At 35.2% G+C, this 24,808-nt stretch overlaps 1 protein-coding gene across 1 annotated transcript in view; it reads left to right on the forward strand.

The window, feature by feature from the left end:
• Positions 1 to 24,808, forward strand: part of CSMD1 (CUB and Sushi multiple domains 1) — a 950,789-nt gene that overhangs the window by 786,769 nt on the left and 139,212 nt on the right. The window contains 5 exon segments of the mRNA XM_040059570.2: positions 3,753 to 3,956; positions 5,261 to 5,385; positions 5,999 to 6,095; positions 11,966 to 12,070; positions 22,262 to 22,380. Coding sequence (XP_039915504.1) covers positions 3,753 to 3,956; positions 5,261 to 5,385; positions 5,999 to 6,095; positions 11,966 to 12,070; positions 22,262 to 22,380 — 650 coding nt within the window.

The raw sequence follows: 24,808 nt of genomic DNA on the forward strand, positions 1-24,808 counted from the left end.
TGCTAGTAAACTGCCCCTACATTTGCTATCATGCCAGAGATAACTTGCTCACAGGAAAATAACTTTCATAAAGCAATATTATTATGAAACTAGATGATCTGACATTCTGTGTTGAGAGGTGCTAAAAGGTCTAGTTACCCAAAAAAGAATACGGATTACTAGTGCATGTATGCAAATTTCCTGATGCTATTACCAAAAGTTATAGGATGTTCTTAAATCTGACTGTTAAAAAGTGTCCTCCGCCTGCACAGTTGTTGTAGGGATTCTCCAGATATGGTTGCTAGGCAAGGGTTAGAGAAAAGGGAAGAATTTTTTTTTTTTTTCCTATAGTTTCTTCCCTTTTAAAAAATTGAGTGAAAAAGTGCATAGGAAAAGATGGTATTCCCATAGGAGCCTGAGCAAGAGTTTCTTCCACACAATGAATGGAAAATACTCCAGAAGCGATGTTGAAATTTTCAGTCAGGTCATGTAGCCTCTTAGGTAAGACAGATAAGCTTTAGACGTTAACTAGCAGGTGTCTGAGGTGGTGACCTTTGTGGGAGGAGGCTGTGAGCTACCATGTGCCATTCACAAACAATGTCCTGTGAAGCTGGTCTAAGCAATCTCTCACATGTCAAAATTCCCACTAGTCAGAGGAACCTGTGGTGCCTGTTCTCAGAAGTACCTGTGGATGACAAGTGCTTTGGGGCAGAGATGCTCCTGGGTATGTGCTGCTAGAGATGCTGCTGGAGGGATTGTTGGAGGCGCTCTTGGAAAGCGGTCCTCCCTATCAAAGGGCTTTTACTTCTAAAGGAACGGTGGCTTGTGGGTGACACCTGCTGGAGCGAGAACCCCTCAGAGGGGTTGTCAGCCTGTGAAAGTGCTATTCTGCAGTAGGGGACTTGAGCATTTGTAGCTCATGGATGACCCATGCTGGAGGAGAAACATTAAGAAAAAGGGTGATGTGGAAACCTTAAGAAGCAAAAAGGAGGAGAAAGACGAGTAAAATGCTAAGTACATTGGTGGAGGAGGTGAGGTATGTGAGGTACTCAAAAAATGAGTACATACCCCAACTTCCTGTGCTTCCTATCACCTCATTGGTACAACAAAGATAGACACAAGGAAGTTAAGAAAAGTAAGAGGAGGATAGGTGTTTGAAGTTGAACCTGATGAGAATGAAGTAAAATTGTTTAATTAACTAGGTTGATTGTGTGTCCTCTTTCTTTTGAATTCCTGAATCACTGATCAGAAGTTTGTGTAAAATTGGTAATAAATTAAGCATAATGAAGTATTAATTTCCTGAATCAAAACTGATACAACAATGTACTGAGCCCTTTGCTGTCACGTAATTGTGAATGATTTATCTCATGGCCAACGGGATGGGTTAATGGTTAATTACACGGCAGAAGCTGTAGTTCCAGGCATATGACAGTCATGCGATTGGATGCGTGAGCAGCCATCATCACGCAGGCAGTTGTAAAGTCATCATTTATTCCAGTGTAGTCATTATACAATATCATGGAATAAAAAGGTTTGAGTAAAATAGTGCAGAAGACGCATGGGTAGAGAAAAGACTATTCATCCCAATAAAAGAGCAAAAAGGAGCAGCTGAACTGACCTGGCAGTCTGCATCTGGCCTGCAGGTTATGATCAGGAAGATCTTTGACTGTGTGAAATTCCTGAACTATGGTTTCATCATTTTCCTTTCACAAGTGCAGAACTGTTTCCTGCCATGGTTAGGACTGCATTCATGAACAAGTTTCATAGAGCATCTGTGTGATAGTGAAGTACTCTTGAGAATTAATCACAAATTCCTGTTTATTTGAACAAAGGCAGGTATATTAAGTTTGCTGAAAGATAAGCTGTGTGTTTAAACTCTGTAAGGTGTTTAACTATTTTTAAAAACTTGAAAAATGGATTTGCTTTTGTTTTGCCATATTGTGCATTTGCCCAGGAGTATGCTTGCTTGCCTATGACCATTCTTTAAATCCTGAGTACATTTTACAACTTTCTGTCACTTTCAAGGTAAAAATCTTCTGCAATCAACCAATGCACTGATTTAGAAGAAAAATACATGCTCCTGTATCTGTATGACCTTGTCTGACAAATCAACTCACTGCATATTAATAAAAAGGAGAATGTATTTTTCTGTTATTGCTAGTATTAATTATTTCTAAATCTTCTTAGAAAAAGCCTTTCTCTACATTCAGTAATACATGGGCAAACTTAACTGTTATATCTGGTAGCAACACTTAAATTGGTAGAGCATAATGTAATCATAAATGACAACTTCCAATGTTCTGCTAAAATGTGTTGCATGTTTAATGCTAGATTTAAGTTAGAACTTATTTCAATTAGTGTTCCATATCCAACTTGTTAAGAAATGTTAATTTTTAGAGCATTTAATAGTACTTACAACTTCATTAAGTTTCTGAATAGAGCAAATGACAACATAAGAAATAGGATGAGCATGAAGTCATTAATATTAAAATAAGTTTGTATAGGCTCTATACACCTTGTCTTTTACTTAGTGACCAGGGTAGCTGAACATGCATGGTAGGGGTGAACAGTTGTGCCCTGAACAGATAGAAATATCTCTCTTCACTTTTATTGGTCAGCAAAGGAATTTAAACATAATGCTGTAAAATAAAACTAAATATAGCTGTGCTTGAAAATTTGTCAGGAATAGAGTGTAGCAACCACTGTCTTTTTTTTTTTTTTTTTTCTCCTTGGTGCACCTTTGTGTTATTTACTTAAGGACTAAATGGCAGGCAATTTTCCTGGTGTTACTTATTCATATCTAGATGCAGAGACATTTTAAAACTACTTCTTGAAGAAACCAAACTGATGAAACAAAGCTTTTGAACATGCCACTCACACAAAAAAATTGCATAGATTTAATGGGGTTATTTTTAATGTACCTTTATTTTAGTATGCTGTAAAATATAGATGATATTGCACACAAATTATACCTCTGTCATTTCCTATATAAATATTTTTAGTTTGTTTTTAAATTTACATTTACTAACTAACTGCAAAATGAAATGTAGTGGAACAAATCTGATCTATGAACAATATGCACAATAGCAACAGTCAGTAGGTATAAAAAAATACCTGTTATCAAGAAGAGTTTATAAATAATGAAGCCAAAGGGAAAACTATCCCATGGGCTTCTAATGAATGTTATTATTTTGCTTGCAGTCTTTTAACTGCTCTTGTATCATATCAGGTTTATGGATTCTCAGACATTATTGGTAAAAATAATTGCTATCAAAAGAAAACACTGAAATAGCCTGGAGGGTGTATCTCTTCATATTCTCCAATATGATAATTATTTTAAAGGTATTATGTTGTTTTATATCTGATTAGCTACACCATAAAATTTTTCTGGGCTTCTAATGAGAAAGTTCTAGTGAGAAGCCAAAGGGCCCATATTTATTAAATTAAGTAGGTGGTAGATGTAGGATCCTGTCACTGAAGAGGGTTGCAGAAACACCCACTGATCTCATGCCTAAAGCTGTGCATCCAAAGTCAAAATGTCTCGAAGCTGCCATGGCACTCACACGACTGTACACAGGTGCAGCCCAAAATCGTGTTCCAGCTAATAGCCATGAAAGTGTTAGTCCAGTCTTTGAGAATACAGGAGCAGAGCAAGTAGCATGAACTAATTTCTGTCCAACAAGAAACAATCAGCATTTTTACTGGTCTATTTTTTTTTTTTTTAATGACCATCATTTGTATTCATGACTTTGTATTTTTCTGTCTTTATGCAGCTGTTCCCCGCACAAGTGATACACAGTGTAGCTCTGTTCCAGAGCCTAGATATGGAAGGAGAATTGGCTCTGAGTTTTCAGCAGGCTCTGTTGTTCGATTTGAGTGCAGTCCTGGCTATCTGCTACAAGGCTCAAAAGCTATTCGGTGTCAGTCTGTACCAAACGCCCTGGCTCAGTGGAATGACACAGTACCAAGCTGCGTAGGTAAGCAATTTCACTTACGTTGTCTGTTCTGTCACGTCTCTGAATTAGAATTCAAGAATTGTTTCAGAAAATAGTATTTAACCCACATATTCACTCTCGTTTGATTAATATCAGTCATGCACAATTTAAAAAAGCAGCTTTCCATATCAAGAAATAATTGAGTACCAGCTGGCTCACAGGCAGTATATTGTTTCATAAAATGACTTAGATTATATGAACAAGTGTGATGCACATTTTCTTGAACATTCATTATTTTCATGACTTATCTACAGGTTGAAATACAGGACAGAATTTAATTCTTCAGAAGTGTCTTTACCTGTTTTATTACACAGTACTTGTGTATTATACACGTGTATTTCTATTACACATAGGATAATGTCTTTTTTCAAGCAAAAGAAACAAAAGCATAGTGTACATAGAACAATGATAACATTGTTAAATATAACTAATTTTCTTTAGTCTGTCAATAAACCTGCACTGAAATAAAGCTTAGCACTCCGAAGTTTTTTGGTAAACATTTAAATGTTTTACCTTCTCCCTATTTGGATTTATATCCAAAAATCCTTGCTATTCCTAGGAATTTACTCTAGAATGAATTAGAGTGTTCTAAAAATAAATGTAGTTATCCTATTTTCTGTGTATTCCGGATTTTCTTTGGTTTGGTTTGGTTTGGTTTTGGTGGGTTTTTTTTTGTGTACTTCTGTTGTTGTTTTGTTTGGTGGGGTTTTTTTTGTTTTTGGTCATTTGTGGGTTTGTTTGTTTGTTTGTTTGTTTGTTTGTTTTTTGCTTGGTTTGGTTTTGGGTTTGGTTTTGGTTTTTTTGTTTTCTTGAACCTTATAGAAGAAAGTACATATATGGTAAAATATTTAATGTACTACACCACTTTATCAGCTAGATTCAATATTGGAACTATCTTAGGCTGTGGGTACATTCGCATGATTTCTGTCGATCGTGATTGTGTCTACTGTTATGTCTTTAGAGTTTGTTGTTACTCTAAGGTAAGACATGACTAGGCTCTGCTGCTGGGGTATTCTAGGCTGCACACATGCAAAATGAAGTTTATTTCTGAATTGTTTTCAGGCAGATTGTATCTTAAGTTTGATATCATTAATGTATTTTTGATAAGATGCTTTCTAAGTTCAGATGATTGCTTCATGTCTATGTGTTTATGCTACAAAAACAAATTATTAAAATTATCTTGATCTTAGTAAAATGATTCTGTGTTGTCAGCAACACAGCAACTTTTCTGTGTTGTCTAAAGTGCCTTAAGTTGTGTAATAATTTGTGATAATACTTTCTTTCAGTGCCATGCAGTGGGAATTTTACTGAGCGCAGAGGTACTATTCTTTCACCAGGTTATCCTGAACCTTATGGTAACAGCTTGAATTGTGTGTGGAAAATCATAGTGACTGAGGGATCAGGTATTCAGGCAAGTCTGTATTCTGTCAAGCATAGAATATTAAGTATTTTTTTGTTTATTTCTCTAAAAATTTCATAAATTAGTAATCCTATAATTGGGGGGTGGGGTGATTGAAATATTATTACTTTGGATTTCTCATTATTGTTCTTTGGTTAGCTTTATTTTATGTTACTTTATTTTCACATAGGGATATGAATGATAAGTAATTAACAAGCAGTTTTCTGTTTTAATTGTGTAGTATGTTGAAAATAGGTCCTGATCCTTCAATCTGATATGCAAATACCAACTCTTTCTATCTGCTAGGGTATTACTGAGGCCCTTGAGAGCTCTGAAGCTATCTTGATTATCTGCTCATTTCCACTTTGAATAATTATTTAAAATGATGCAACACACATGCAAAATTCTTCTTACTTACCTAGTGTCATATTTTCTAAGAGTTAATACAATGCAAAAAGTGAATATTGATTTTTATTTACATTCTTTCCAGTGATGTGTCTTTTGTTTGAATCTCTTATTTTTTATTTTCTTTGCTATGTGTTCCCTTTTTATTTTGTTGGTTATAGAACATTTAAAAATGCACATGGCTTGTTGGCCTAAAAAATTCTGTGGTCCTGTTTTATAGATCCAGGTCATCAGCTTTGCCACTGAACATAATTGGGACTCCCTTGAAATATACGATGGGGGAGATATGACAGCACCACGTCTTGGGAGCTTTTCAGGTTAGGATATGCCATGATTTAAAAATACAGTTTTATATATAGATATGTATGTGAGAGAACATGTCTTTATTTGCTCACACATAGACTAGGAGTATGTATTCCATCATTTCTGATACCATTATGAAATGTTCTTGGTTTTGGGAGGAGACTTCTGGTGGTTGTAAACATGTCAATATTCAAATTCAAAGAGGTTTTTCAGAAGAAAATATGGCACTAAAATGTTTAATTTTGATTAGTGGAATTTAGTTGATAATACTTCAAAAAAAAAAATCTTTTATTTTATCTTTCCTGCCCTTCCAATGGAGGAGATACAGTGATATAAATTGGTACTGACATTCAAGGACCTTCCTTTGATAGATTTGGCTTAACTTATTAGCCTGCTTTTCTCATTAAAAAGATGAAGCATTCAGTCTTCATCTAAAGTCACCAGACCTCAACAGAACAAACCGAATTAATAAAACCAGGAAATAACAAAACCAGATAATTAGTTGCTTAAAGTGTACATTAAGCACATACACTTTCTCTCTTTTTATATGAGACTTTTTTTTATAGAAAGTTTTTTCTGTAAAACAAACCAAGAGAAAAGGATTAAGTCATGAATAATAACCCAAACTCAGGATTACTGCTCTGATTCTGGTGTAGCTAAAGTAGGTGGATTTTTGCCTCTCTGGTGATTTCATATACTTTTAAAGTATGGATGTATATTGGATTAGTAAGGAAATGAAGAATCAACAGAAAAAACTTACTGATGAACACAATGCCACAAGGTATGGCATATCCCTTTGGTCACTCATGAGCAGCTGTCCTGGATGTGTTGGCTCCCAGACTCTTGGCTACCCCCAGCCTCCTCACTGGTGGGATGGTGTGAGAAGGCCATGACACTGTGTAAGTGCTGCTCAGCAATACCTTAAACATCCCTGTGCTATCAGTATGGTTTTGGTCACAAAACCAAAACACAGCACCATGCCAGCTACAGTGATTAATTCCATCCCAGCCAGACCCAGTCAAAAAGTTGATAATATTTTATATTAAATGCTAGTAACAAGGTTGTGTGTTGAATTGGCAATAAGGAAAATGCAATTATGAAAATTATTCTACTTTTGGAAGTGAATTATGCAGCAAATACATCAGACCCATTGGATAAAGAACAGATGAAATCATGCATTTAACAATATTCTTTTTAGCAATACTCAAAACTCAAACCAGTTCCTTATTCTACAAAATAAGTGTGTCAACTTACTTTAGTTTAGAAGCCTTCCTAATTTCCAGGGAAACTGAAAAACCAGCTTTTTGTGTTAGAAATATTTAATTGGAGATAAAGTAGCATGGATTTGTTGTGGATTTTGCTCTTGCATAACGAATGTCAGACCTAAAATAAAGAACTATTTTTCTGCATGGAGAAAGAATATGTAAAGAGGACATGAAATCTTCTGTTCTCAAAACTGAACCAATGATGTGATATTGAAACTGAATTCCAGGCATGATTTCATGAGTGGCAAAATTTCTCACTTACTAAGTCTTTTATGAAACCATTGTCTTCTGATTTCTTCTTTGTGGATTTCTCTGTCTTCTAAGTACAAGAGGTAAAGGTGCACAATTGCTAAGAACTGACTAAATTGTGTTAATTATGTCACAGAGTTGATTTGGAAAGGGAATGCACTGAGTCTCTTTCATTTTGGCCAGTCCGTAATCACTTCCAAGATTCCTGGATGACTGAGACTACCCATTTGAGCTTGTTGTGTGCTCAGTGCAACCCTCTTCCCTATATAACATCAACTGCATGATGTGTAGAGCAGATTCTTCTTTTGAATAGATGCATATACATATGTGTGTATAGACATATACAGAGAGAGAATACAAATACAGTAGCCATTGAGGCTGACATCCGGGGAATCTACCCTTATGATGGTAGTTAAATATAGGAAAAAATTAGGTAAGAATGTGATCCATGCTGTCTGCTTGTGCTTATCCAAGAAATGCTTAAAATGAACACCGATCTCCATTCTTGGCCTGGAAATTTCTTAGATAGCTACATGGACTTTCATACATTCAGTGTAGTGTTTACCTCTGGAATGAGATAGACTACTCTTCATTGACATTGCTGATACTTGAAAGGGACACAATCTTCTGTAATAATACTATAATGGAACATTTAAGTAGAAAACCTATTGGTCCTCATTCCCTTTCAAGCCCTTAAGCAAAACTTGCATGCATTTACTGCCTGCTAGGAGAGTTACCTATTTTCCAGACTACAGATTCTCAATCAAAAGGTTAAAAAGTCTGTAAGACTCCCAATATCCTGCCATGGTATCTGTCTACAGGAGCATTAGATACCTACATATCTCTAGTATGGAGATATCTGCTGCCCTGAAGCTATCATCAATGATATCTGCTCCTGCCCTTTAAGTACCATTTCTTCTCTATTAACAGTAAAGAAAGTCCAAAACAATTAGGACACCACATCTGGTAACCACACTGAAACATATCTTCCATGCTTCATATATCCAGTCCTAGAAAAGGCAGAGGTTAACAAGTGAACAGTAGAATTCCAATTAGATCATAGAATCATGAAATCATAGAACAATCCCTGCTGGAAAGGACCTCACAAGATCATTTAGTTCAACCTTTTGTAAGAAAGGCAACCTAGATGATATTGTCCACAATTTTGTCCAGTTGTATCTTCAAAACTTCAAGTGATGGGGACTCTATCTTGTCACTTGGGTAGCTGCTGCAGGGCATGGTTGTTCCCATTGTAAAAACATTCTTTCAAATGTTAAAATGAAACATACCCCTATGGATCTTGGACCTCTTGCCCCTTATCCTCTCCTTGTGGCTCCCAGTGAAGTGAGGAGCCCTTTAGGTACTGGTATACTGTGACAGTGTCTCCTCTGAGCCTTCTCTTCTACAGGAAGAAGAGACCTAACTTCTTCAGTCTTTTCTCACAGGGAAAGTTCTCCACCCTTTGATCATCTTAAGGTCCTCCTTTGGACGTCTCCAGTCTGTCTTTGTCTTTCTTGCATTGTGAGGACCAGAATGGGACACAATACTCCACACACAGCCTGAAAAGTGCTGAAAAGAACAGCATGATTGCTTCTCTGTCTCTGCTAGTAATGCCATTCTGGATGCAGCTCAGGAACATATTTGCTTTCTTTGCTGCAACAGTGTGCTGCTGACTCATATTCAGTTTGTCCACTGCAATAGTCCCGGGTCCTTTCAGCAAGGCTGCTCCCCAAGCATACAAATCCTAGCCTGTAGCAGGCTCTTTTGCTTATTCTAACAGATGTGTAGGGCTTTGCACTTGTCTCTGTTAAAGTTCATACTGTTCTTGCTAATCTACTCTTTCAGTCTCTCCAGGTCTCTTTGACATGTCAGCCCCTCCACTCAGTTCAGTGTTACCAGAAAACTTGGTGAGGGTGCTTTCAATGCCACCACCCAAATAATTTCTGAAAATATTGAAGCAGTGTGGGGCCCAGTATCAGTCCCTGAGGGTTCCATTTATGACAGATTGCCAGCCTGACTGATGCCGTTAAATGTGGCAATTGCAGGAAATAAAAATGAGCCTCATTTATTTTCCACAGTACAAAAGACTTCTCATCTTTTTGAATATCACCCTTTAAGGAAGTAGAGGACTGGTGTTAAATATTACCAGGTCCTACAAAGGAACAGAACTGCCAGGTAACTTTTGTTCATTAAAGAGTGTTATAGTCATTATGAGTTAACATCCTCATTGTTACAGGACACCTTAAACATCCTTAAATATATTTCACATTATTTAAGGGTACTGTTAAGGAATACAGTTGGTGCTGGTAACTGCATGAGCAGCTGCAGTTCAAGCTGCTCTGGAGCTCTGGGTGGTGCAGCCTAAGGCAAGAGACCTCAAACTGCCAACACCTTACACAGCAAAGGGCCCTGGGGACCTGTGGTTCAGGCTGCTGAGAGGACACTCAAAGACATGGCAGGAGCTGAGGACTAGGGAGGAATAGACTTTTGGGAGTGGTAAGATTGTGAGGTTGCAAAAGCCCAGGGGTTTCTTGGTTGGGATTCTTCTTGGAGGCATCAGCTTGGGCTGTTTCAGTGTAAGTGCACTGTGAATAAATGGCTTTATGGGATGAGACAACCAAGAGTTTGCTGCAGGAGACCCAGGGTGGAATCTGTGAGGAAACCTGATCTGACTGTGAGAGTGGGTTGTGCAGGCAGTGAAATGGGGACCCGTCAGATCATTGGAGCTGCCCACTGTGAAGGGGCTTTGGTCTCTCCCAAGAGTGGGAGGGTGGTGGGAGTGTGACCACCCTGTCGGGATGGGCAGACAAGGAGGTTTCCTTAAGAGATACTATGAAAAGTCCTTCTTCCAGGAAGATGCTTCACTCTTTTCTGTGCTCCAGAGTAATATTGTGTGATGTGAGTGCTCTGTACTGCCTGAATTTCAATACTTTGAGTTTCTGTGTCAGACAGTAAACACCTTCCTTAAAGGACAGCTCATCATCTTTCAGCTCTTCCATTTATATCAAGATTTTGCTTAATCCATTTTTAGATTTAAAAGTATTTACCAGTTCCTATTTTTGACTGTAGACTTAGGAAGATAATTCTTTTCAGCATTTCTTTTTAAACCCAAGTTTCAAGCTTATACCTAGGCTGCTCACTGTGGTGGTTCTTTAGAGAGACCCAGACGACTGTTGATGGCAAAAGGCACAGAGCCTGCTCACCCGCCGGGGGGATATCACGGCTTTGTTCTGGGGTCCTGCCCCCGCCAGCCAGAGCTCTTTTAGCTCCTTTCCGGCCCCCGCTGGTGCCAGAGACACTGAGGCCCCGGCTGTCCCGGGGCTTTTTCCCAGGGGGCAGGGCCCAGAGGCAGGGACAAGCCACTGCCCAGTCAGGGATAAGGTGGGAGTGGAACAGAGTTGGGTTACATTCCAGTGTGGGGGATGGGTGCGGCCAAGCAGGGGCAGACCACTTGATACAGTTTTCAGGGGGATCAGGGAATACAACAGAAAAACATTACAAACCCCAATATAAAAATGAAATACAATATAGACCCAATTAATGCGCTACAACAGCTCACAGTTACTATAGAAACAGAAAATGCCCCACATAAGTATTTTTCTTATGCATCCACCATTGAAGTTCATTAGCTAGTTGATACTGTTTCCAAGGGTAATTATAAAAAAATATGTAATTTTTAGCCTCAAATAGGTCTTCCAGCTTTAGACAGTGCTATCACGTGGTAATAAAATCAGTGTTTGTCAGATTTAGCAATTCCAGTGGCAAATAATGTACCTAGGGGTTAGCAATAAGCGTGTTGTGTAGCACACACAGTTTTATTATAGATATCTGATTTAGAAAAAAATAGTATTTAGTTTTGGGGGTTTTCTTATGTGTTATACCTGTTTCTCCATTTTTTGTCATCCTCTGAATTAGCAGAAGTGGTTGAAATATTATTGTGGGAAGAAGGTGTGGAGTACACACAGAAAAAATCTGGACAGCTTTGTTCTGTACTGCAGGTTTTATAGAAATGTGGGGAAACAGGCTAATGGAAGTTGAGTTTGTTGTCCAAATCAAATACTTTATTTATGTGATTTATTTTTTCTCTTTACATCTTACTTTTTTTCTGTCCAAGTCAAAAAGTTTTCTTCTAAACATGATGGGATCTTGTTTGATTGTACTTAAGTACAATCTTGCCTCTTATTGTTATGGCTTGTAATCAAACTTTTCCTGCAATTTCAGGAGAAAACAAGGCAGAACACAGCAGAATATTTGAGATTCCCATGTGTAATGAGAAGAAAATAAGCCTGTCTGATTCAGTCCTGGTTATGTCTTTTCAATACAAAACTCTGATCAGCATATAGTTTATTCCATAACTCTTATTTTTCCAGGTACAACTGTGCCAGCATTGTTGAATAGCACCTCCAATCAACTTTACCTTCATTTTCACTCTGACATTAGTGTGGCAGCAGCTGGTTTTCACCTGGAATACAAAAGTAAGACACCTTCTTTTTTGAAACTTGGTTGGGCAAAGCATACATATAGAAAGGGAAACAGATATTTCTACATTGTTATTTTTTCTTTCTTGTTTGGTTTGGTGTTTTTTCTTTCCTGACTACCAAGTCTTGTATAAGTTGTGTCTATTAAACTGAAATTTTAAATGAAGTGACATTTGAAATTAATTGAAAGCAGCTTTCACAAATTAGCAGCTCATAATAAATCAACCAGGCAATTCATAAAAGCATTTTTAAAATGTGAGGTTCAATATTTAATATGTGGGTTTTCTTCATTTATTTCAGCTTAGTTCTGAAATTCAGGTAACAAAAAATTAGTAGGAATTAATTTCCCTACTTGGAAATAGATAAAACCAGAGAAGACAACATATTTTTCCTATTAACATGTACATATATTTATATCTTGCAGTTTTTTCTTTCCTTCAAATTATTTTCTCTCAAAAACTTGCTGTAATTGTTAAAAACCAACATTTTAATCCCAGAGCTACAAGAAAACATAACCGTTTTCTTGGTAAATCACTGGTGGTATAAACCGAATAATCTAAGAATTTTCATGGCAAACTCTGCTGTATATCAATTTTAATATATTTTGGGAGAAACTTCATTCTACAATAGAGTTATAAACATAGTGGATTACCTTACGTAATCATACTTTTTTCAAACATGTTTGCATTATTGCATCTCTCCAAAACTTAAAATGCTATAGAATAATAGTAAATTCAGTCCATCAGCTCAAGTGATTTTAACTGGAAATAGGTATTGCTAAGAATAGTCTACTATTTTAAAAGTAATATGTTGAGTTGACATGATGAGTGCTTAGATGAAGGTCACAAAGTAAATCCTTATAATTTTTGAATCATCCTCTCTTTTTTCAAAGGCCATTCAAGAATTTTCTTGAAAATTGAGTTAGCTTTTATATTTCATTGAGTCCAATAACAATATCTAAAAATGGTAATGTTGTTTTTAATATTTTGAAGAAGGACATATAAGTAAATAAACAGGGATGATTTCAAATAAGTTATATTTAGAACTGAAATTAAAAAATGTAAAGAAAATATAAAGCTGCACAAAATTTTGAAAGACTAGATTTTCAGCCCATAATAAATCTTTTAATCTGACTGTAGTCATAAGACAGTCCTATATTTTCATTTAATTCCCTGCATCATTCAAGCATTTATATATTTATTCGCAAATATGTTGTAGGGTTATTTAAATAAAATCATTCTTGTGGTGATATAGAATGAAAATATGAATATTACCTCTTCAGGAATTGCTTTAGAATCTACTATTTTGAGAAAGTTTTGTTTGTTTGTTTTTATGTTTTGTTTTTGTTTTGTTTGATTTTGTTTGTTTGGGGGGGTTCTTTTGTCTGTTTTGGGGGGCTTTTGGATTTTGGGGTGGTTTTTTTTTTTTTTTGGACTGGGGACTTCTCCTTCACAGCTGGTCATCTTATTTTCCGCCTCCAGTATTTCTCTTTTACCTACAGTGAAAGTATAATTCCATATGAAGCCTAAAGAAATACACATTAACTCTAGAAAGTCATAGAATTGACATTTAAATTTTTTATATTTTAATGTATTGGTTTGATTATACCTGCAACTCCTGAAAAAGACCTGTTCCGTTAACAAGTAAAATCACTTAGATTTACACTTTTTCTTATCTCATAATTGCCAGTTTCCCAACTGTGCTCTGTTAAAGCATGTGTTGGACTTCAGTAGTACTAATATATCAAGGTCAGTGTTTCTTAGAAGTGCGCCTCAGGTCAAGGTGGCAATTTTGAGCATTCAAGCTTCGTTACACTGTTGGTAGTCTGACAGGAAAGAAAAAACTTGTTTCTTATGTGGCTAGGTGGTCTCCGCAGGGCTAGTAGGAGTACAATGTATCTATCTATGTGATTAAACACAGTAACAGAGCAAGATTCCACAGCAAGAATTTACAGGTTTATATTGAGCAATCACCTTTTCAGATCAAGAAAAAAGCAGATAAGGAAATACTTTTATGTGCAGATATTGCTAGTATTTGATTATGAATTCTGATGTCTCTGATCACTTGGTCACCTGATGTTTGAAGCAGCATCTGAAAAATAAATAACTTTGGTTCAGAAATCAATATAAAATTTGGAATAAAATGTAATTTTGCTGAACGGTTGTGCTGATAAAGAGACACAAATATAGAAGCTATCTGGTTAAAAAGCATTCAACATGAATTGCTATGTTAGAACATCAGATACTTTTAATAAATGCAAAATAAAAAAAAAAAAGTAATAGTCATAGAATCATATGATGAGTTACAAGGAGCCCATCAGGATCATTGAATACAACTCCTGTCCCTGCACACCTGAATTGTTTGTTTGTCCCTTCATTTTTTTTCTGTATAAAATGCTTTGCAGATGTAAGCTTCAGGTATAAGTGGGTTCAGTTCAATTCTTTCATCTGCTTGCAGAAATTTGAATATCTGAAGAGTCATAGTGGGAGTCCTCAGCATATGTATTTTAAGACTGCTTTGCTAAATGAATGAACTAAGCAGGTCTAACAGGATTTGTATCAGCATTCTAATTGCCAGGGGAAATGATCCATCATTCTGGGTCAACTTGTATTCAAACATTTTGTAACAAGTTGTAGAGCACTAAGATCAAATGTATAAAGAACATACCACTATTGTGAGCCCGAAGACTTACAATTAATGTCTATCAAAGGGGAAAGAAGGACTTGGATACCTCTTGGATATATGTGGGATATAGCCAATTTATAATGATACTTCATGGTTTTCAATTCTTCTTCAAAATTTTTTTTAAAAATAGCAAATTATTGGAGAGCTAAAATTGGTGGGCACTTTTTTTTTTTTTTTTTTAATAGAAATTTGGTGACTTTTCTGTGGCCCTGACTTAAATTTAATAAAGGATTTATTGGAAGTATTTAATTTATGGTTATGCCTATTTTAGTATTTGAATAATGCATCTATAAATCAAAATGTCCTTATTTCCTGCTCTTTTGTGGAATGGGAATAGATTTGTTTATGAAGGAGTCTTTTTTGAGTAATCAATTGCTGTCAGTCAAAACTAATAATAAAAATCCACAGTTGTTCTGATTTTTCAGCAGATTTCTAGGAAACCCACAGGAATCATGGCATATTCTTATTTTAAAATAAAACAAAATCCCCAAATATGAAAATTCATGGCTACCTACATCTCCTATGGGAAACAGCCTTAGAGTTCTTTTCTCCTGCTACACGTATATCATTACCAGCTAACATTAACAGAAATTATACATACTGATCAGAGGACACCGGAACCTTGGATAAGGTTTTAGATATAGGTAGTTAGGAAAAGAAAAAGCTTTCTGCTTTTGAAATTGTGAAAGCTGCAGTAAGTTTCATAAGGCAAAAATTTTTCAAATCCTCTTTTCATCTTTCATCTTGTATTGGATCTTTTTCTTTTCTTCTTGTAAATGGGAACCAGACTTGTCATTTGGTCCTAAAACATTTAAAGCATTTCAAGAAAACTATTTAAATAAATGAGTTTTGTTTTAGATTTTTGGGGATGAATTGGATGGAACTCTAAGCAACCTGGTCTTGTGAAAGGTGCCCCTGCCCGTGGCAAGGGGGTTGTAACTAGATAATCTTTAAGATCCTTTCCAACCTGAACCATTCTATGATTCTATGAAAATATTACCTGAGTAGGAAGTGTAGAGAAAGTTGATGAATAGTCATTTTTCCTTGCATAAAAAGAATGAAAAATTGTTAGAAAAAATACCACTAAAACCTTTCCTAAGCAAACACCCAATAAGTGAGTGTTAGTCCTGAAACAGTTAATTGTTTTAATATCCAGTGAAAAGTTTAATTTATATATTGTGCCCAAAACTGCACACAGTACCCAAGGTGAGGCCATACCAGGGCAGAGTAGAGCAGGACAATCTACTCCTAAAAATTACATTTAGCTATTAAAAAGTTTCTGAAGGAAGGCCATGAGGATGCTGAAGGGCCTTGAGGGGAAGCTGTATAAGAAGCAGCTGAGGTCACTTGGTGTGTTCAGCCTGGAGGAGATTGAAGGGAGACCTCACTGCAGTTACAGCTTCTTGTGAGAGGAAGAGGAATGGCAGACACTGATCTCTTCTCTGTGGTGACCAGTGACAAACTCCAAGGGAATAGCCTGAAGTTGTGTCAGGGAACATGTCAATTGGATATTAGAAATAGGTTTTTCACCCAGATGGTGGTCAGGCACTGGAAAAGGCTCCCCAGGGATATGGTTACAGCACCAAGCTTGACAGAGTTCAAGAAGCATTTAGAGAATTCTCTCAGACACATGATATGATTCTTGGAGATGGTCCTGTGCAGGGCCAAGAGTTGGATTTGATGATCCTTTTGGGTCTCTTCCAAATCACCATATTCTATGAGTCTGTGACATAATAACTTCTCTAGGGAGACGATAGTTAGGAATTAGAGTGGAGACAATTAGTGTTCCAGCAATAGATATTAACAGAAAAATATCTGTTCACAATAAGAAGCTGTTGAGCACATTGAGTCCAAATTTGTAATTCGAATCGTACATCAGCATGTATGTATGTATGTATCCTACAGCAGGGATAGAAGACACAAAGTGGACTTGGTAGTGTTTCATCTAGCCTTACTTTTTATATACATTACAAATTAGAATAGTAGGTGAAACTACTCTAAACTAACCATTACAGTATTCTTCAGAAACCTGATGTCCTTATGTAAAAAGTCTTCATTACAGCATTAGAACGAGAATTATTTAGGAACATTCCCTTAGTCCCAGAAGAAATTCTAAGGAACAGGGTGCTGCAACAGAGGAGCATGTCCTTAAGTCAATACTAAATTATTTACACACAATAAAAATTATGCCTCTATAAATTGCACATCATATTTTAGAATAAACGGATAAGTATTTCTACTTAAAAGGTATTTCACCAGTGTAAATGCTATACAAACACCTGGGTTTGGATCACTATGTTAGGAAAAAGTTTACTTCAGTAAGGTATATTTTGTTTGCTATCACTTGATCACATATCTTATATTCCACACTGTATAATTTTCTTAAGTAACTTTATAGAAATTCATAAATACTTTATACAAGCTTCAGCCACTGATGAAAGCTTATTCAAGTCATAAATATTTCAAGATAATTTAAATATTTGAATAAAAATAGTTTTATTTCTTGAAACATTTTCTTCCTTTTAGCAATGTCTTTCTCTTGTCCTGTCCATTTGCAGGGGGTTTTTTATATATGTCTTTATTTTAATGGGTAAGACCAGGACAGTCTGCTTCTGCAAACTTAAGTCTATGTCTAATCTAGGAAGTGCAGAGGCTTCCATTGTAGCCTTCAAAATCACAAGCCTTAAGGAGGATAATATAATTTTGTCATTTACTTTAGAACGTTTTTGTGTTAGACATCAAGAATGTAAAAGTTCATTTTTCCAAATTAAGTTGTCTACTGAAATTTGTATGCTATGGATGACATAGATTTTTTTCCCCTTTGTTTCTCTGTTATTTGTTTGTTTTTCTCCTTCATTTGGTTTTTGGTTTTGTTTTGTTTTTCAAGTCAGATACACAAACTCAGTTTAAAAGAAATAATTGGTCTATGCTTTAGAAAAAAATCATTATGATCACAAGGTTCTACTTAAGGGCTACTACGTGATGTTTCCTGTTATTTGAGAAGGACTGTAGGTTTTTAAAGTGGCTGCAGCCACCTATGGTTAACAAAGCAGTAAAATATGCAACAGGTTACTGTAGAAGATATGAGAATTAATAATTTAACTAATCCTCCATATGCATGTGCTAGAATAAATACCAAACATAAATATTTTCACAAGCACCAGTCCAATTGAAGAATGCTTTGTTGCATTCCTAATATGTACAGCAGTAGGAAGAATAAATATCCCTGTTATTTGATTGAATTACTTTTAATCTAATGAACAAAGGAATCAACTATACAATTGGTGTGTTTTAGAAATGTGTTTAATTTCACTGCATTTGTGGCCACTTATCTTTTAAGCTTGGTCTTAAAAATCTCATTAATTAATTCAGTGGTAGTTTAAATATTCAAACAAATTAAGAAATAAAAAGTCTGTAAGTAATGACTGTTTGCTCAGCATGCTGCTTAAACTTCTTGGTTAAAATCTAAGTTCTTTTAGTAAAAACTGGATATATGCTGAGTATTGATATATAGGTTTAGGCCACAGATGTCTATAAGTATTTCTCTCTCTCTCTCTCTCTCTCTTCCCCCCCTGCCCCCAGCCCAAATTCCAAAATGTAGGGATTAGAATTATTTTTTCAACAAAAAACTTGTTTAATGCAATCAATATTTTAATAGTGTCACCTAGCTCTATTACCTTGAATTAGGATATATGACACAGGTCAGCATCACTCATTTTGTAAGCTTTTAGTTTACTGCTACACCAAGATAGAATATGTATGAGAACATAAGCTTACTTTTAACCAACATCTCCTTTTCTGAAGCCACTCTATGGTGTCTTTTCAAGTGTTAAAATATTCTTGGCAATGGAAAAAAGGGATTCACTGCTAAGGAGACTAGGGAACACTTGACTGTCTTTTGTAGTACTTCTCTATCAGGAAGGCATCTAATAAATTAAAAGATAAAAATCAGAATAGCAAAGAAGAAAATATATTCTTCCAAGTAGCATATTGTATTTTCAGGTCCAGTTTAAGATCTTTCATGTAACTGGTTTTTAATGTGGCTCTTCAGTGCAACAGTTTTTTCTTTTTTCCAGTGTTAAAGCAGGTGTGAATCATAAACAAGCCATTTTTAATTTAGCGGGTCCTAATCCTGTCAGCATATCTGTACAACTTAGTAGCTGTTGACAAGAACCTGACCTCACTGCAGTAACTCATTGAGATAAAGACATTTTCTAGGCTGGTGTCTGAAGCATGAAGTTTTGAAAGGGACAGCTTGGATTTTAATGTATGCTATCATCAAAATGGAAATAACAAGTCACTCCAGCTTGATGTTTGTAATATAATAAGGTGTAATGTTTCTGTTAGCTGCACAGGGGTGGGAGGAATTCAAAAAAGAAAGCCTGATGATTTTTGGTCCAGCTGTCAAGACATTCTTGTGTTGTCCAGTTCTCGGATTTCTGAAATGGACACTAAAGGGCATTCACATTGTCAGATATGCCAGCAAGGATTTTCTTTCTGCCAGCAATGGCAGTGAGGTTTGGACAGAATTTGAGGTAATTGTAGGCATGGATATAATTATGTAAATAAAGCATATTTGTCTTATGCCACAGCAGAGCCAAGAAAGTGTTTAGCAAACAGTAAGTGGAAGAAGGTCAGGAAGAGGGTTATCACTCGACATTGATGCGCTCTCTTTTGTACTGCATAGCAGAAGCTGAGCTCTGAAAAGCATGCACTTAAGAAATCCTTGTTCCTTTTTTGATTGCTTGGACTTGACATTTAATATGTTCTCCCTGTATTACTGACTGTTCACATACAATCTAGTTTAATGAAATATTTCAGAGTCTCTGGATATTTAAGTTTCCTAGTTTGTCCCCAGATAAAAGAATTTGCTTGCTTTCTCTCAAGCACTCTTGTGATTTTTGCATCTAACTAAAGCAATTTTTGAACGACACTGGGGTAGTATTATGGAACTATTAGAGTAACAGAGATTTGAGGATTCAGAATAGTATTTGATTCTGCTTTCTACTTTCACTTGCTTTAGGGAAGGCACTATTGCTTCTTAATATCAGGTATATCGGAGAAAGTCAAAGTGTTTTATGACATTCTGATAAAATATTCTACAATTTGTGTCAACAGACCAAAGAAGCAGTATATCCTGATGTTATGAAAAGTATAAGCATTTAGGGGGGGGAAAAAAAAAAAAAAAAAAAAAGTTTTTTTTACCTAATTATTAGAATCTGTTAAAGATAAGGACATAGTATACTACAATACTACAATAGCTAACATTTGCATAGAAAGTTATTTTTAAGGTTTTTGATTGATCAGTCTGTTTAAATTCTGTATGCTATTCAACCAATGATGGAATGAGCTAGGTTAAAAGCACTTCATTAACGTTGCTATGCAGCCACTGTTATAGCTGTTTCTGTAACTCAGAAAAATATGTAAAAGTAACTTTATTCATACAAATCTAACCCTGCAGCCCTGTTAAGCTCAACGTACAGAAATGCTGAGTTCCAAAAATACAAATTTTTTTATGACAGGAAATGAATCTCAAATTTATATTCACAGGATTCAGCAAGTACATTGATATCTGTAAGCAATTTAGTCCCTATGTCTTTGTTAGGTGCTTATTTATTTAATAACAGTGATTTTGGAGCAGATCCTTTTAAATTTTATTTTCTATTCAAGAGTGAGAAGGGTGAGAAAATGCAGAAATAAGCATTGATTTACTTAAGTTGCATCTGAACAATGGATTTGCAAATTAGTGAACAACAGTCTATATATGGTCAGTTATTACCTATATTTCAGTCTTCTATGTGCTTTATTAGGAAAAATATACTAACTTCAGCTAAAAAATTGAGCTGCAAAAGACTGAAATTGTGTCAAATTTTTATTTGTATACTTACTATTTTTATGGCATTTATATTTGAGTGATGAAAAGTATATACGTAAAGGTTTATGGCATAAAGTTAAAACCATGTCTGTATGAAAATGTGTGATCAATGTAACCTGTAACAAAATTGTATTTCCCTAGAAAGGTTAGAATTTCAGTGAATAATGTCAGATTTTTTTTTTTTCATGATGAACTATCTGGGAACAACAGACTCTAAAATGTCGTGTATCAGAATAAAGTCAAATATAACATAATTTCTGTACTAACCAAAATGCAGTTGCATGTACTGTCACCAAACTGGATAGATTTCGTAGGAAGACAGTGATAGTAGTAGTCATTTATTTTTTTCACACAGCTGAACTGAAGGACGCACAGGACCACATTCAGTGAAGAGTCATGTTTCTATGCTCTTTACAGAATTTTGTGCTAATTAATTCTCAAAATCTCTCCTACACATTATGAAAATAATTTCCATTCTGTTTTGGCTTCTACAGATCATATTTTCATAAAACACAAAAACTACATAATGATGTTTCAAGAGTAATTTTCTCAAATAAATAAGTTAATAAATTAAATTATATTTTAGACTGATTCTTGACTTCATAAAAGGTTTTTAACATCATAAGGGGAATGAGATTCTGTTGTAAGACCATGAACGTACAAATTAATTCTTCTGGTCCTTGTGTTTGCAATGAAAATCTTAAAAGTGCAGAATTAATCTAATTTCCAGTTTCTCAACTGTCTTGTTCATTTGGAGTATTTTCCCTCAGTTGGAAAAGTTGATACTTAATTTTCAGTAGTGCTGACTAACAAACTCCTTAGATAAGCACACAAGGAAAAAAAAAAATAAAAAAAAAAAATAAAAAAAAAAAAAAAAAAAAAATAAAAAAAAAAATAGGAAATAAAAGTGATATGCACTTGACAAAAAGCAGAAGTTTGTACTTTAGGTTGCCAAATTTAGGTGAAAAAATTTGAGAAATTACTAATCATGGAGAATCTTTTTTAATCTAATCTTTTGTTCTCTCACGCTTGGCTTGAAAATAATTAAGAACACACTATACAGTGACACCTATGCAAAGATTTAGTTTTGAGCTAAAATTACTAAATTTCTATGTCTAAACTTCTTTACAGTCTGTGGAGTTGTCTAAAAATAATGAACGACCAGTACATTCTGCTCATTTATTTTTGAAAAGAGTGAATATTCATGAAGTGCATTCCTTCTTTCTCTCTCCATTTCCTTCACAAGGACAAGAAAGGATTAAAAAAATGTAGTAAAGCAAAACGCGGAAACAAATAAAGTCCAGGCTTTTTAACAAACTAAAGTCATAATACTCTTTTGGAGACTATAAAACTACATAGTGTGTCATAGCAATGTGACCTCGTATGTGGTACAGTCACAGTGTATTATCTTTCTGCTTCAGCCATACTGCTCACATTCTGTAGAACAGTTCTGAAAACTTCTATGTTTTAAACAAAATTTCTGTTTATTGTTGAAAGGAATTTTGAATTAATGTTTTCTTAAATTAACATTATTTTGTGGAAGGAATTTGTAAGGCAGAGAATATCAATGAAGAAATGCTGACCACTTATCTATGGTTTTATTCAATCTTTTTCTTTATTTTTTCCAGCTGTAGGCCTTGCTGCCTGTCCAGAACCAGTAATTCCTAGCAATGGGATCAAATCAGGAGATAGATATATGGTGAATGATGTTTTGTCATTTCAGTGTGAGCCAGGATATACATTACAGGTATTTCTTTCTTTTTTTTTCTTTGAATAATATACTGTGGAATGTTTGCAATAAAATGCCAAGAGATCTGCCCAGAATATATTCTAATGAAGAGTCTGTGATGTGTACATAGAGATGATTTAGGTAGAGCCTATGTGAGTGCTCCCAAATTATATAGTTACAAATGTGTGGCATTTCTGACCCTCAATAAATTTGAGCTGGCAAATCTCTTAGCTCAACATACCATCAAGCAGTAAAGGCCGTCAAAATGGACATTGAAATAACAAGGATAAGGTTTCTCTAGAAAATTGTTATGTATTATACTATAGAGTACTGTGTTCTTCCTTTCAGGGAATTGATTTATCTAGGTGAAATTTTAATGTATAAATATGTTGTGGGATTTCATATTCTGATCAAGAATTGTGGAATTTAATTTCTATAGCAAATTTTAATAATGCTAAATCTACTCTTAATAATCTTTCATGGAAAAAGTATTAGAAAATAGTTCACTGATTGGGGATGTTCTCTGTTCACACACCGGTTTAGTTCACACATGGTAGACATATGGCTGAGCTGCTGTTTGTAAATGTTTCAGCAGTCTATAAGTCTAAGACTAAAAACTCTTTTCTTTTCCTCACTAGTTTCTCTTATTTGTTTATATATAATCCACCACTGGTAAAATATGCTGAGAACACCGGAGTTCAAAATCTTTTGATTGGTAATAGGTCCCACACAAGACACTGTAAAACCTGTATCTGAGAAAGTAAGGCATCACAACTTCTGCTCCTTACAATGATAAAGTTCCCCATCTGAGGATTGCCAATTCAGTGTTCGTACAGCATATATAGGATGTTTCTTTGGTCTCCATATTTCTTACCATTCTGTTAAAATTCCTGCAGGATTCAGACCAAGCATCTGACCTCTAGGCTGGTTCTAGGCATGGAAACACATGCACATGAAACATCTCTAGGTAACCAGGAATATGCTTACCTTGTCAGTCATGTATGGCAGGTATAGGTCAAGTGTTTAAACTAATTAATTCTCTTTACTTGTATTACATGACATGAAACAACCTGCATTGGGAGCATTCCACATCCACAGCAAAAAAAGATTTTGTTATACTAGTATCCTGCTAAAAGCAAAGATTTGACTAGAGCACAAAGCAAATTTTCTGTCCACCTGATCACTCATTGCTTATTTAACAGTCTGTGGGTTACTTAAAAGCTGGCTGATTGTTCATATATGAAATATTTAAATGTTTTTTTTCTTTCAAAATTAATATGTTTTTGAAAATACCTAATGGTATAAACCCATTAACTTCTGGAGTATTTTCTCAATTTCATCTTTCCCTTACAGTATCCTTTATAGTTAGCATGTTGGTAAGAAAATGAAGGATTTGATAAAATTTTTATGACACGGTCCCTTCAGAAGGACTATCTGTCATTTAAAGTTGATGCCAAAACAGATTCAGACTTTCATTTAAAGACTGCTATTGAGCCACTTACAGTATTCTTTTTCAAAGTAGCATTAAACTAAGTAAATGATGAAAGGATTTATTATGTGTCTATATCTATGTTGCTGTACCTGTAGCAAAGATATGGGAACTGAAAATTCATCTTCAGTGCTATTTATTGCGTGGAATGGGGTACTGGCATGCTTTTGGCCTAGCTGAAATATAAAAGCAGTAATTATCACAAGCCAGAGACTATTCCTCACAAGCAGTTTGCATCCTGATGCTTTTTTTTTTTTTTTTGCAAATTCAGAAGAAAAAAGTTAAGGAGGTAGATATACAAAGCACTGTGCATTTTCACTCAATCCCACACACTTCCACTAGTATAGATCTAGCTTACATCTTCTTTTAGGGCTTTTTTGTATTCATTGAGCTAAATCTAGCATTATTCATCGGTAGACTCTGGATCCAGGTCATTGGTTCTGAGCTGTTATGACTGAAATACACTTAGGCAAACATCTAATTTATGGCTAAGCTTATAGCAGTGATCCGACAGGAAAAAAATGAAAAATAAACCTGTACTAATGGTTTCCTATAGAGATGGAATAACATATAATACAATTTATTTAATATAAAATACAGCCATCTAATCTTAAACAGGTGTTTAGCCCTTAATTGTGACACTAGGGATAAACAGCCAGGGATACTCCTCCAAGGACTGATTCATACTAAGATTTTGTGTTAGAACAGGAACTTTACTCTTAAAGTATCATCCTTCATCAGTGATATCAAAAGGTATCAAACAGGTATCAAACTTTAAACTGCTTAGGTTTAGTGGGTTAACCTTTACTTGTATTGCCCATCATATTGCAGACTCTTTCATCCCTACCTTTTTCAACTAGGAAATGTTTAATTTTGCATATGGAAAAAAGAGCATCATTATTCTGTTTTTAATTACATGGATTAGAAATGGATAATGCCCAAGATACAGCATCATCA

This window comes from Hirundo rustica, chromosome 3 (assembly GCF_015227805.2).
Source record: "Hirundo rustica isolate bHirRus1 chromosome 3, bHirRus1.pri.v3, whole genome shotgun sequence".
Classification (NCBI taxonomy): Eukaryota; Metazoa; Chordata; class Aves; order Passeriformes; family Hirundinidae; genus Hirundo; species Hirundo rustica.